Source organism: Oculina patagonica, chromosome 8 (assembly GCF_052425735.1).
Source record: "Oculina patagonica isolate OP01 chromosome 8, crgOcupat, whole genome shotgun sequence".
Lineage (NCBI taxonomy): Eukaryota > Metazoa > Cnidaria > Anthozoa > Scleractinia > Oculinidae > Oculina > Oculina patagonica.
Window position 1 is genome coordinate 7,698,725 of NC_135765.1, and position 13,254 is coordinate 7,711,978.

General features: G+C 41.2%; 2 protein-coding genes across 2 annotated transcripts in view; one reads left to right on the forward strand and one right to left on the reverse strand.

The window, feature by feature from the left end:
• Positions 1-13,254, forward strand: part of LOC144663643 (cilia- and flagella-associated protein 44-like) — a 33,270-nt gene that overhangs the window by 12,903 nt on the left and 7,113 nt on the right. Inside the window, exons 14-28 of the mRNA XM_078524651.1 lie at positions 450-707; positions 1,624-1,778; positions 2,857-3,130; positions 3,739-3,876; positions 4,300-4,395; positions 5,003-5,059; positions 5,147-5,220; positions 5,859-6,051; positions 6,602-6,763; positions 7,419-7,607; positions 8,520-8,594; positions 8,702-8,811; positions 11,045-11,177; positions 12,248-12,450; positions 12,975-13,103. Of these exons, the coding sequence (XP_078380777.1) occupies positions 450-707; positions 1,624-1,778; positions 2,857-3,130; positions 3,739-3,876; positions 4,300-4,395; positions 5,003-5,059; positions 5,147-5,220; positions 5,859-6,051; positions 6,602-6,763; positions 7,419-7,607; positions 8,520-8,594; positions 8,702-8,811; positions 11,045-11,177; positions 12,248-12,450; positions 12,975-13,103 (2,246 nt within the window). The remainder of the gene's footprint in view (positions 1-449; positions 708-1,623; positions 1,779-2,856; positions 3,131-3,738; positions 3,877-4,299; positions 4,396-5,002; positions 5,060-5,146; positions 5,221-5,858; positions 6,052-6,601; positions 6,764-7,418; positions 7,608-8,519; positions 8,595-8,701; positions 8,812-11,044; positions 11,178-12,247; positions 12,451-12,974; positions 13,104-13,254) is intronic.
• Positions 9,258-10,030, reverse strand: LOC144663644 (uncharacterized). The gene has a single exon (XM_078524652.1). The coding sequence runs from the start codon at positions 9,898-9,900 to the stop codon at positions 9,292-9,294; it is 609 nt and encodes a 202-aa protein (XP_078380778.1). The 5' UTR covers positions 9,901-10,030; the 3' UTR covers positions 9,258-9,291.

Here is a 13,254-nt window from a genome sequence, read left to right on the forward strand (position 1 = left end):
GCGAGCACAAAGTTGACCTAAGGGTCTGGGAACGGGTAAGCATCATTTAGTGACGTCACAAAATTTTGCGTCATATCGGTAAGCGGGAAGGGAGAGAAACAAACAACATTGAAAAATGTTTCAAAACTATTGTTGAAGTTATCTATAAACCCATCAGAAGGTATCGTTGTGTTTTCGGCCAATTAAGTGTAAAAATTAAATCGGCTATCATTCTTTTTACGCGACTCTCCCCATTCCTGCCATCAGTTATTAAACGTTTTTTTTTTTCTCAAATCGCTATGAGCTTCAAAAGGTTTAAGGGCAATTTAGGATATAATCAGACCGCTAACTGTGGCAAAGCAGTGAGAACATACCCACTTTCATCTCGAATCTTAATGGGAGGATCGGAGCAGAAACAGTCTTAACTGCGGGTTTTATTGCTAACGCTGGTAATGTTCAATGTTCTGCAGAAAGCCGAAGAAGAAGCGCAAAAGGCCAAAGAAGAAGAAGAGAAACGCAAAAAGAAGGAAGAAGAACGAGCACGGCGGCGAGCAAGAGGGTTAGAAGACGAAGAAGAACAAGAGCAAGAGGAAGGAAAAAAGGAAGGCGAAGAAGGTGAAGAAGAAGAGAAAGAAGGCGAGGAAACAGAAGAGGAGCAGCATAAAGAACCAGGCCAAATTATCAAAGGATTTTATCATGGCAAGGGTGACAAATTCTGGGTTTCTATGGTAAGATTTTTTTCCTACTTAGGTACACAGCGTTCAAACGCAAGAATGATGTCACTTCCGGTTTTCGGCGGCTATAACTTTTGTAAGAATTTGACTCGCGAGTGTGCAAATGTTTGTAGGAAATTGTTATAGAAATAGTACAGTGAAAGAAAATTTTAAGCTGGGAAACTCAGTGCAGATCAATTATCAAATTTCCAATGCATAAGCAGCGTATAAACCTTAACTTTCCAGGGATGGCTTTAAGCGAAAGTTTTCGGAAATTTAAAAGGTTTGTGTGGAACTGTGCACGCGCGCGACGTTTGACTGCTGTAAGGTACTTAGGTGTCATATCGTTGTTCTTGGTAAGAGAATAATCAGATGTCCAATGATGTCCTTAAAGTTTAATTTCTCTGCTGCAATTTTTGACACTACCTCAAGTTAACTTTGACCGGTTTGACTACTGAAGGTACTAGTAGCTTATTCATCCTACCTCTTTCCATCCCCTATTTCAATGTTTTACTGGTGTAAAAAGATGCAAGATAAATGACCAGTTCTTTTAAAAAACATTGAACAGGGAAAGAAAAGGATAAAAATGTTTTTTTCTTCTTGCAAGCGAAGAGATTTTTAAAAGTGTGCTGCGCTATACACGCGCTGTACACGCGAGTTATTCGCTTCTCTCGACTAGTTTTGTCAGTCCAAGACTGCATGAAGAGTAGAGAATTATCACTAAGGTATTTCTAAGATATCTATAGTAGGAATTTTATTCGAAGCGTTAGCCTTGAAAGAAAATTGGACACCACACGAGGCAATGAAAGAAAAATGCCTTGACCTTGTTGGGATTCAAACCCACGACCTCGGGATTAGATCACCGTTGCTGAAGCAAAACTGAAGCACTGTTGCACTCCAATTTACTCCATAAACTATCGTCCCGTTTCAGGACGGATGGGATGCAGGCTACATGTACCAGTGCGAGTTTGATGACGGGAAGAAACCTGCTCCTGCTGAAGGACAAGAAGATACAAGAGATGAACCTGTGAAATCCATTCCTGTGGACAACAGCGATGATATACCGATCAGATCTGTCTGCTTCAGGTGAGATGAAACTGATATTTTTGTTTTTATCTTGTCAACAGCATACCATAAAATTACGGTTATAAGCCCTGGGCTTATACAACTTCGTGAGGGGTTTGGGTGGGCTTACAAACAGATAAGAGGGGCTTTTTGTCCGGGAGGGCTTATAAGCGGAATAAAAAATGGGCTCGAAACGCGCCACGGCAGCGTGATCAAAATACGTTTTTAAGTTAAAAAGAGTCATAACAAAGCAACATTTAGCACTATTTAGTACTGTCATCCAGCGGAGAAGGGCTTATATCCGGGGGGGGGGGGGGGAGCTTATCACCGGATGCATTTTTTTTTTGTTTCCAGGTAGATGGGCCTATAACCAGCGGGGCTTGTAAGCGCAGGGACTTATAACCGAAATTTTGCAGTATATTACCTTACAAAAGCTTGAACGAATGCACTGTGTGTGGATGTTTCTTCTCGTGCAATCCAGCCGCTCTGCATTCTTCTAAAAACTTTCGTATGTACATCCTAGCAACAACAGGAAGTGCCACTCTTCGGACGTTTTTATTTGTCCTTTTCTCACTCCCGGTAAGAGTCCTGAGGCAAGGCGAGGCGAGGCATAAATAACTTACTGATGACGCAGCTGTTACAGAGATCCGTGCAGTGTCCCTCGAACCAATCACAAACAATGTATAGATCTCTGCAGTACTACTTCATCAGTTCTGAGTTTTCTGATCCAATTTCAGATGTGTCTATTAGGGTGGAAGAAAGTGAGTGCAGAATTCGAGGCGTGTGTATGGTGAAAGGATCACTGGCGCGCGTCTTCTATAAAAATGCTATAGAACGCCATGTTGCAATTACAGTGATGGTTAGATGCGATCCAAAGTTGGTCCTTGTTGTAATCCACTTCCATCCTCGCCATCGTTAGTCATTCTCACTTCCTAACAGGCACATACCTTTTGCTGAGTACTGTTCTACGAAATAAACGTATTATTGTTGGATGTCATAGCATCTATAAGCTTATGAGGTAGAAACGGAAAAAAAAAATGCACACCTTGAGTTAGTTGTGTAGTCACTGACGTTTTCTTTTTCCTCGGCTATGTCACAGCCACTCAGGTAAATTCGTTCTTCTTGGAATGGACAACGGAGTCCTTCGCATCCATCCCTTGGATGGGTGGAACGACTTTGAACACTTCAGTTCATTCTGGGCGCTCAATGTGCACGATAACCATCAAGGAGGCATCCGACACATCAAAACAAGCTTTGATGATAAGTATGTCTTCACGGCTGGAATGGACGGCAACTTCTTTGTGTTTCGCTTCATGGATAAAGCAGTTAAAGGACTCAAAGTGCCACACAAAGTGTCTATACCTTCAGCAAAGGTAAGATGCTGGAATATAATTAACATTCAAACATACAAGCTTTCTGCATACCCCGGGGGTTACTCAACAGAGTTTTATTAGGTCCAAACTTTTACCCATCCATATACCATTTCTGACAGAAAAAGTAGCCATTTCGTATGCATTCCGTAGAAAATGCTACCCTTCTCACTACAGTTAAAACACTCCACGCCCTCGCGTGCCTATAGTTCAGTGATAAAGCGTCCGACCCGTGTGTGAAAAGGCATAGGTTTAACTCCAGTTTGGTGAACTCAGACGTTTTTTGTCTTTCTCACTTTTCTACCTAGACTTTCTCCCAGTCGCTCGTTTGATTCGCAGGAGCCCGCTGGATACGGAAACGGAGGGCGCGCACAAAATGGCGGAGGATTGTTTCGAGCCATTCCTCGATTTAGTGTGTCATTCAGTGTGCTTCGTGCATTACGCACGGACAAATAAATTCCGCGCGGTCACACTCGCGCGCGATTTGAAAGTGATCTTGCTCAAGTAATGGCAAGTCTAATTTCTACCAATCATAACCTATACCATCGTGTCTGTTCGGAGAATTCCTTTCTACTTGTAATATTTGTTTTTTTTTTTTCTGATTATTTTAGAAACTGATCGGCGAAGAGGGTGAAGAGATAGTAAAGAAGATCGATGATATTGATGATCCAAACCACTACAGTATAGAACTGGAGAAACAGAAAGCAGAACATGATAGAATGGTCAAACTGGCTGAGGAGAAAAAACAGGTAATTATAGCGATAGCATGATGTGTACATGAACAGGAAAACGAAATTCTTATTATGCTGCGAATAGAGTCGTTTTTGCTACGTGAAAAATGAACTTAAAACACAAGTGTATGCCTAAATAATTTATGAGAGCAGTAAAACGAGCAACATAGGAACTTGGACCTGATGGTCAAAATTGGAAGACTGAGAGGGATTGCCGCACAAGTGACTCACAAGTGGGCAAGGGGCTTGGGACTTAAGAGGGAAAAGAGCGCCATTGAGCCTCACGCCTGCTAGTGAATAGCGCGCGGGCTGGTTTGGTATTAGTCTACTCTTCCTCGCAGCCTCCGAGGGAGACTTGTTTGGTAGCGATGCGATGGATCCCTCTATTGAAAATGTAACCCCAAATTTTCTTGTCTAACGTGACCTTATATTCTTTTTCAGAACATTCGTCGAAAGATAGGAAATTTGAGACGAGCTTTTAAGGAGTTAATGACGAAGAATCAGAAACTTCCTTCACATGTTCAGCTTACACAAGATGTAAGTTATTTTAATGAACTAGACAATTGTGACCTTTGTAGGGCGAATTTTCGGCTCGTGTATTACAAAAATCATACATCATTATTGAACATTGTCTGACGCTTCGCCGAGTGTTACAGGGTTTTTAAACAAGCTTCAAAATCCCTCGACATTTTATGTGTCGTACACCAGGGTCGTAAACAAGTTGAAGGCTTGATTTACACGAAACAATTCGTGTCGTAGATTTGTCGTAAGCTTAAGCTTTAGCGTCTTTCCTTGACATATGAACGGGACGGGTTGACGCGAGCCGGTCCGGAAAACGCTGTCAGACCCCACACACGTCAACAATTAAATTAGTGCTCGCAATTCTGAACATTCATCACTTGAGAAATTTTCACAACTTTCAAACCAATTCAATCTCAATTGTGGTGTAGTAAAATTCCTATTGACTGAGTTAGGTCTGGCCGGACGGGAAAATAAAATTTGGCTTTCTGTCATTTTGCACAAACCTCGGTGTCAGTCTCTATGATATGACTTCGAGCCAATAACACTTAAATTCCACCTGGCCCCACCTAACTCAGTCAATGCCTTATAATAACGCAGGGCATTACCATTTTTTTGTCTCCAGGAATTTGAAATCGATCCTGATCTCATAAAGGAGCAAAAAGCTGAGGTTGAATCTAAGGTAAGTTCACATTGGATCATGCTTTTATGTCGCTTCAGTAGTGACCGAGCTGAATTGTCCCTGTTTTGTTATCATTTTGGCATTTAGATTGAGCTTGTTCGTAAAGAGATGGCATGGGAAGCTGAAAAGCAATCAATTGGATTGAAAAAACTGCAGAAGAGGTAAGGAAACAGAAAGGCCTGGAAAAACGAGGAAACGTGTTTCCAGAAACACTCTCAGCGCGCGCATGTTTCTCTAATGTTTCCCAGTTTTGCCACACGCGAAGCATTGTTTCCAGCGTCAATTTTAAAGTGCTTTCCATTTAGCCAAATATTTCGGAAATTTCGGTAGGAAGTCGAATGGAAAGGTCCATTTCGGTTCGGACTTAACGGAATATTCGGGACTACCTCTGGAGGTGGTCCACTTTGACCGGTCGGACCGAAGTTTACTGTTACATTTTGACAAACTGTTCACTTGTCTTTCGTTTAGTAGCTTCTCAGATGCGGGGAACTGGGGAAAGGAATGCAAAATGGAAAGGACCGTTCCACTCGGTTGGCCCGGATAATGTTGGTCCGACCGGTCGCACTTTGAAAACGGAAAGTACTCTTTGTTTCCAAGAAGCAAAATTTGCTTCTGCTACACTGCAGAAATATTCCGTGTTTCCGCGTGGCATGAAACCATGGCAAAACGAGGAAACAATTATGGAAACATGTTTCTTCGTTTGGCCAGGCCTATATTCTCATCACCTGTTTGCGTGAGGATGTATGGATATTAAAAGGAGAAACCAGATTTTCATCACTCTTACTGTTTCCCTTTGCAGATTCAAGGATGAGGTTGAATGTGATCGTATCGTCCTCCGCGCGTTTCTCACTCCACATCTTGTCACAAGCTTCAGAGCAGCAAAACCCGACTATCATCACCAGCTGCTACAGGAGGCCGGTGGGGGAGAGGGACCTGACGGGGGAGGGCAAGGGAGAAAAAGCTTTTCTAGTGGAACGAAGAATGCAGCGCAGGTAAAATTAAAAATTTGTTTTTTTTCTTTAACTATTAATTTCGATTACTGAGGTTTGTTATCTTTTTAGTCTAATATTTTAAGACGGAATCCGCCAGGACCTCGAGCATTAATTGGATAGAATTATGTACCAAAATGATTTACATCTTATTGCAAACTTCTGTGTTACTGTTTCAAGCATCTTATCGAAAGAAAAAATTTCTATTAAACAACATCAAACATCAAAAACAAATTTCGAAGTTCCACTGAATTCCACTGAATCGCTTAAAAGACTATTTTACAAAATAGCTACACGTGGATTTTCTAGTTTTCATGGTTTTGTGAACTTTGAAATTTATTTTCTCAGGCTCTGATAAGAAATCGTGTGTTGGTGTTATCACAGAAAATTACTTACATCTTAAGCTTTTAAAAAGGGTAGGAAATAACGCAATAGGATTTAAATTAATCTTGTACTCGATTTTTGTCCAACTAAAATTTATATTACTCGATTTCCTGGTGGATTCCGTCTAGTTGAAGTTCTTGTCATTGTGACATTGTTATGTTGAACGCAGATAAAGAGACGTGGAACTCAAGAAAAGATGACTTCAAATCAGCAACAGCAGCAGCAACAGCAGCAAGCTCCGGCATCACAGGGGCAGCTTGGAAGTAAAGTGGCTAATGCTCTAGCAAAAGCGGAGGCTCGCAGGCAGAAGAGACTTGCCAGACAAGCCGAGGTATTTTAACCTGTGTAGTATTATAGCAAGGAAGTAAAGTGGCTTATTCTTTAGCGAAAGCTATCTACACGCTTTTTACAACTCATGATGCTTAGTCGATCCTTGAGCGTTAAGAAATTGTACAATGATAGAACTGTCGTTATCGTCGTAACGTTGTCTGTGAATTTTTACTACATGGAACGGTTTTGTAATGCGCGTAAATCTGCAATCATAAGTGGAAAACAAATCCTTACTGCGCCAAACAGCGAAATAGACCAATCAGAATTCCGGTACCAAGCGCGGGAAAACATATAACGGATGGCAATCGCGGGAAAAGTGTAGCGGGTTTCAAACGCAGGAAATAGTGTAACGGCTGGCAAGCGCGGAAAAAAGTATAACGGCTGGCAAAAAAAAAACGTGTAACGGATGGCACGCGCGGAAAAGCATGTAATGGCTGGCAAACGCAGGAAAAAGTGTAACGGGTGGCAAGCGCAGGTGAACGTTTACAAACGGATGGCAAGGGCGGGAAAACATGTAACCGCTACCAAGCGCGGAAAAAAATGATTTAGGTTTCGAACTTGACTGGTGGAAAAAACAAGAGTCGCGTTGATTGCATGGTTATAAAAAATGTTCCAAGAGATGCAAAACCTAAGAATTTATTTGATTTGTTTTTTAGTGGGACGAGTTGTATCGTAATAAGCCTGACGAAGGTTATCAAGATCCCAAAGACGTCTCAGCAATAAAGGAAGCTCGCGAAAACATCGGCGACTACAAACTGAAGACAGCTAAAGATTATGTTGTTCCAGAAAGCTTGAGAGTGAATGCAGAAAAGAAGAGAATTCAACTGTTGAACCTGCTTGACCAGGTAAATTGTGTCTCCTATTAATTTTTTAATTGTCCGGTTTTGCCGGGAGAGGAGTTCAGTTGAAAGTAAAAAGAAAAAGCGGGTAGGTTCCTTGCTTGTACGCGAGGCAGAAAAGGCGGATTTTTTTTACTTTCTTCAACCTGAAAAGAAAATCTGTAGACCGCTTGACGCCAAGTGCTATGCAACTGGCGCTTTGCAGATTCTCCAGTCATTTTTCATGTTGTATCGATTACGGAAGTAATTTAGTCTTGTAATGAATATCTTAATGCAGGCAATATTTGCGAAATCAGTTTACTGTACAGAAACTTGAAAACGTAAGGCTCTCGTTTCTAGTTTGTCCTTATTTTAATCCATTTCCATCCTCGCCATAGTTAATAATCCTCACTTTCTAATGGGTTCCTGTATTTGTCAAATACTGTTCTACAAAATCAAAACTATTGTTGTTGGGTTTCCAACATACAAGCCTTGCGTTTTTAAGTTTGTTAAGTTTGTCCATATTGTAATCCATATTCATCCTCGCCATCGTAAGTCATCCTCACTTTCTAATGGCTTCCTGTCATTTGTCAAGTACTGTTCTACAAAATCAAACGTGCTTTTTATAAATTCACTTATCTCTTTCCCCTGTTGAGTTTTTTTTTGCCACGTTGGTTTGGTTTTTAACTTTTTAACATTTTTTAATTTTTTTTTTTCAATTATTGTTGGGTTTCCAACATGCAAGTCTCGCGTTTTTAAGTTTGTCCATATTGTAATCCATATTCATCCTCGCCATCGTTGGTCATCCTCACTTCCTAATAGTTCCCTGTCATTTGTCGAGTACAGTTCTGAAAATCAAACATTATTGCTGAACACTTCACGACCTAGGAGTGTATTTGAGCGTCTCTTTCAATCTTTGTTTCTCGCGTTCTTTTGCAGATTCATCATTACAAGTTCCAGTTCAACCAATCGTTTTTAGCGCTCCGAGACAAAAAAGTCAAGATAATAAAAGAGGTAGGTAGCCGTACATGGCTTATTTCCTTGACGTTAGATAAGTGTTGCATGTCTGTTGTCTGAATAACGACTTGTTGTTGAGTTACCACTTGTGTTTTCCTTCTCAGTTGAAAGAAACAGTCGCTCAGCTTGAGGAAGTCCAGCGAAAGATCGACCCGTACTCCAAACGGACCATCCCGAAAATACCCGAAATGATGCCGGACGAATGCCCCGAAAAGTAAGTTTCCCTTTGTTATAATTACCGTAAAACGTCAATCAAGGTCCCGCTCAACACCCCGCCCCCCCCCCCCCCCCCAACGGATACCATCTTTTCTTCAGGATGAAGAGAGAGAATGTAAGAGTGGAGTATTTTGCTCAAGAACCAGACTGTTTGTCAGTCCCATAGAGATGCGCTATGCTTCCCATTATTACTTCTACTATAAACGTGCACATGAACTGACCAACTGTAAAATACGTATTTGGCGGTCTCAAATACGTCACAATATTAAACAAACGGCTGTAGGTACCGTGAATATGAGGCAATGCAAATGAACTTAGCAATCATGTTTATTAAATATAACAACAAAGATAAAGTACTTCTTGGAATTTTACAATGAAGTTATAAACGTTGTGCAGTTATTTCAGCCTCCCCCCCCCTTTAAAACAAACAGAAGAAATCCCCCCCCCCCCCCAAAAAAAAAAAAATATATATATACAGTCAGTCAGCTTTGGAACAGCTCTCCTCATGCTTGCACCAGTCCCTCTCCTGACAAATTTCATCGCAATACGTAATGCCATGACATCCACTGCACATGAACATGGTAGAGCCCAGTTTCCCGCAGTTTGCACACTCCCACTCTTTACTCTCATCAGTTTTCCTAACCTTTTCTTTTTGCCTTGCTTCTTCAAGCCCAAGCGCGGCCATTTTCCTTTTCCTAGCTGCGACAAACTCCTGAATGGTTTTCTCTCGTGTTTCTTTCTTCACCCTCTCGATCTCTGTCTTGTGTTGCCGTTTTAGTCGATCCATGGCGTCTTTTACCTCTTTGTTTTTATCACTAATCAAAGATTCAATGGACTGCTTGGCTCTGAGGTAAACATTGTCAACAGCAATTCGACTGGATTCTCTTTCCTTCTCGATCTGTTTCCGGAGAAGTTCTTTTTTCTTTTCGATCTGGGCTTTTTCTTCTTTAATTTTCGCGGCCGCCACCACGGTAGCAGTTTGTAACACACTCAGCTGATACTCCTCGATAAGGTTCGCTGTACTTTTCTGACAAGAGTCCATCGAATCTTGCAGTTCTTTTACCCTCGCAAGTAGATTTTTCGACATCTTTTCTTGCTCTGTCACTCGTTAATCTACAGTAGTAAAATCTCCAACAACGATGTATTATTCCACTAAAATCTCCAACAACGATGTATTATTCCACTCGCGCGACTGACAGTTTTTTTCTGTTGACATGTGTTTTCGGTTGCCATGGAACGCATCTTCAACATTGTTGACGCGTATCCCTAACAGTGCTCGCGCGCGCGCGTGACGGGCGTAGGAAATGAAAAATTGAAACGTTGAGTGCTTATAGTGTCGAAAACGTGATGGAATAAAAATAAAAACGTCATAGGAAAAGTACTTTCGGAGTTTTTTTTTAACACTTAACTCGTTTTAAATTATTGTAGTCTCTCTTTAAACCCTTTCGAATTCTGAATCGGTTGGTAGCAAAACGTTGTGTTGTAATTTTTTAATTGAACGGAAAAAGCTACTGATCAAGGATATCAAATGCGGCAGGAAATTTCAAATCGATCGAGGAATAAGTTTTTGGCCCGTGCGATAATTAACAATTATCCTGCGAAATCGCGCGGAATATCGCCGATACTTAGCCGACGAGGCCGTAGGCCGAGTTGGCAAATCAGACGATATCGCAAGAGAGCAGGTTGTTTTTATTCAAATCAACGACACATTTTGCAGATAGAAAAATGTAATTATGCAGCGCTACAAGATGGACGAATCTCGCAACCTACGTATATCGCAGGATATCTGTTATGTACGGATGACAGATAACGTTAACATTTTGACCATATATGGGCAGCGCGCGCATGTGTTGAATAATAATTGGAAATATGTTTTTTTCGTTGTCCATTTTATAGTAGAATCCTTCAAATATAATTCTTAAATTCTCTAAAAAGTTCGTGAACTCTTTTTGCTAAAATCTAACTTGCGAGCCGACTCCAGAAATAAGAACATACAAAACAACAACACCACCACCCCTTCCACCAACATAGCTGCGTTACGCAAAGAAGTTTTCAACTCCATGCTCCATTGAGAAAACAATCTATTCTTATTCGCTGAAATGATAATAACGCACAAGTTTCATTGTGCGTACACGCGGGAAGTCACTCGCCTCGCTAACATTTCCTCTTAGGGAAAGACAAGTGCAGACAATCGATCATTGAATACAATTCTTTCTCCTCTTCTTTCTCAGACGCCTTGAATACACACGTGAGAAGCTTCTTGAGTTCAAGAAACAAGTGGACGACAAGGTCGGTCAAGGTCACGGAGAAGAACAAGGAGGCGGGTTTGGAGGTTTTGGTGGATTTGGTGGCGGGAGCTCTGAGGTGAGTTATGAACACAGCAACTTGTTTTAAACGCCCGTCCGTGTTCTTGTACTCTGAGAAGCCAAGAAAGCCACACGTGCTCAGGGCTGCAAATATTTTTTTTCACTAAAAAGGACATATGTCCTACTAAGACACACAGGGGGTCTTGGTCGGACAAAACAAAATTGTGGTCGGACAGGTTTTGATTCATCGTTGTCATAAAATGATTTACGATCAAAAAATTGTCCGGACATCGTGTCTGACTGTTATTTGCAGCCCTGCGTGCTGGTGAATTGCTTGCGCCGCTACTAGCTATGTGATTGGATGGAAAGTTTGGGAAACCAACGAAAAGATGTCAAAGCCGAGTCAAAATAAACAGAACTTCATCAAGCGGCGGTAGCAAAGCGCGCGAGGTCTAAAAAATGAATGCATACTTTCACTTAGATGTTTGTTTCCTTGAAAAATACCTCAATCAGTGTTAGTGTGTTCGTTGTTCGACCAATCGTTCTGTTATCTCACATACATCAATAATGTATGCAACAGGTCAGGAAATAGTAAGGGAAAAATAATATTCTTTAAGGTCAAGCAGGGCTTGAGACTAACTTTTTAACTCACTGGTTTACTGGCTAGTGACAGACAGATTGTACTAGCCAAAAGTAATTTTTCATTAGTCAGATATACTGATTTTTATCAAGGACTGTTGACTTTTCTGAGTTTTTCACCAGCCAAAGTGGCTAGTAGGAATGCTAAACCTGGTAGCCAAAACCTCAATTTTAATAGTCTTTGGCTAGTAGGCTACCGTTAGTCTCGAGCCCTGGTCAAGGAAAAATTGACATTTTGAAGAAAAGTCAGGGAAAATTGGAATATTACACCACTGATTTCATACAATTGATGGCTCAAAGAAACTTTTCAGGTCAATGTAATTTCAGCGGTGTTATTTTTTTGTTGGAAGTGGAGGCCGCTACTATATATTGTATTTGTTTGGTCAGGAAAATTTTATTTTTACCAGGAAAAGTCAGGGGAATTTTGAAAACTGATGTATGTGGACAAACTATGTATGTGATGATCATTATTTTGATCTGTCGTTTTAGCCCACAAAACCGGCGTCCCTTAGCAAGCCAGGGACACAGCAGAGGGACCGTTCTATCTCCTCTGTGTCTGTACATTCCTCTGGAAGGCCTAAGTCAAGTTTGAGTACCTTGACGGACAAGGGAAGCCCTGAGCCCGCGATAGAAGAGATCATCGAGGAACCTTCTGTATTGGAACAGGAGATACAATACGAGGCGCAAATCAGGTTAGAAATTAGTAGAAAATAATGTATTGACCCATGTTTGTAGTAAAACATTGAAAAAGATCATTTGACTGGAGGAAAGTGCGAGAAATCTTCTAGCCAGTGGAAAGCACTGGAAAACATGTGACCCCTAGCAAGTGCGGGAAAGCATGCAACCGTGCAGAGGCGGGAAACATATACGAATGTGGAGCGCAGGAAAGCATGTAACCGATGACATGCGCGAGAAAACAAAAACATGTAGCGCAAGCGCGGGAAAGCTTTATACAAATCGCAGGTAAACAAAAACGCGGGTAAACATATCCGGATGCAGGCGCGGAAAATCACGCCAAATCACCTCGACGTGTAGATTCTGTTTTGCATCTAACTGGCCGAGAAGTCAACATCTTTAAAATCTCAGTGGATGTGCCTTTTAAATCGTAGAAGCGCGTATCTTATATCTACGTTTCATCCATATGACTATGATAACCATAAACATTTCAGCACTTTTATGAAAAACTCCTGATTATCCTGTTCTGGTTTCTTGTCAGACTACAGTATGAGCAAGATGTGTTAATCGACAAGATCACCAGCACGCTGGAAAAATTTGACGCTGACCTGAGATACTTGAGACACGATAAAATGCACCTGGAAGTCGCTGTTAAGTGCGCTGACTTAAGGTAAGATTCATAGAGTCAGTGGTTGTTTTTAAATAAAATATTTGCTCGCAAATAGAATTCTTATGTCTTTCCTCTGCATTAAGATAATTCTCATTACCGGTATACCCCCTCTTACCCTGCACAGGGCCACGTGACTATTGAAACCATGCGC

Bases quoted from the DNA above. Each gene is read 5' to 3' on its own strand.
- LOC144663644 (XM_078524652.1), bottom strand. From the start codon at position 9,900: ATGTCGAAAAATCTACTTGCGAGGGTAAAAGAACTGCAAGATTCGATG.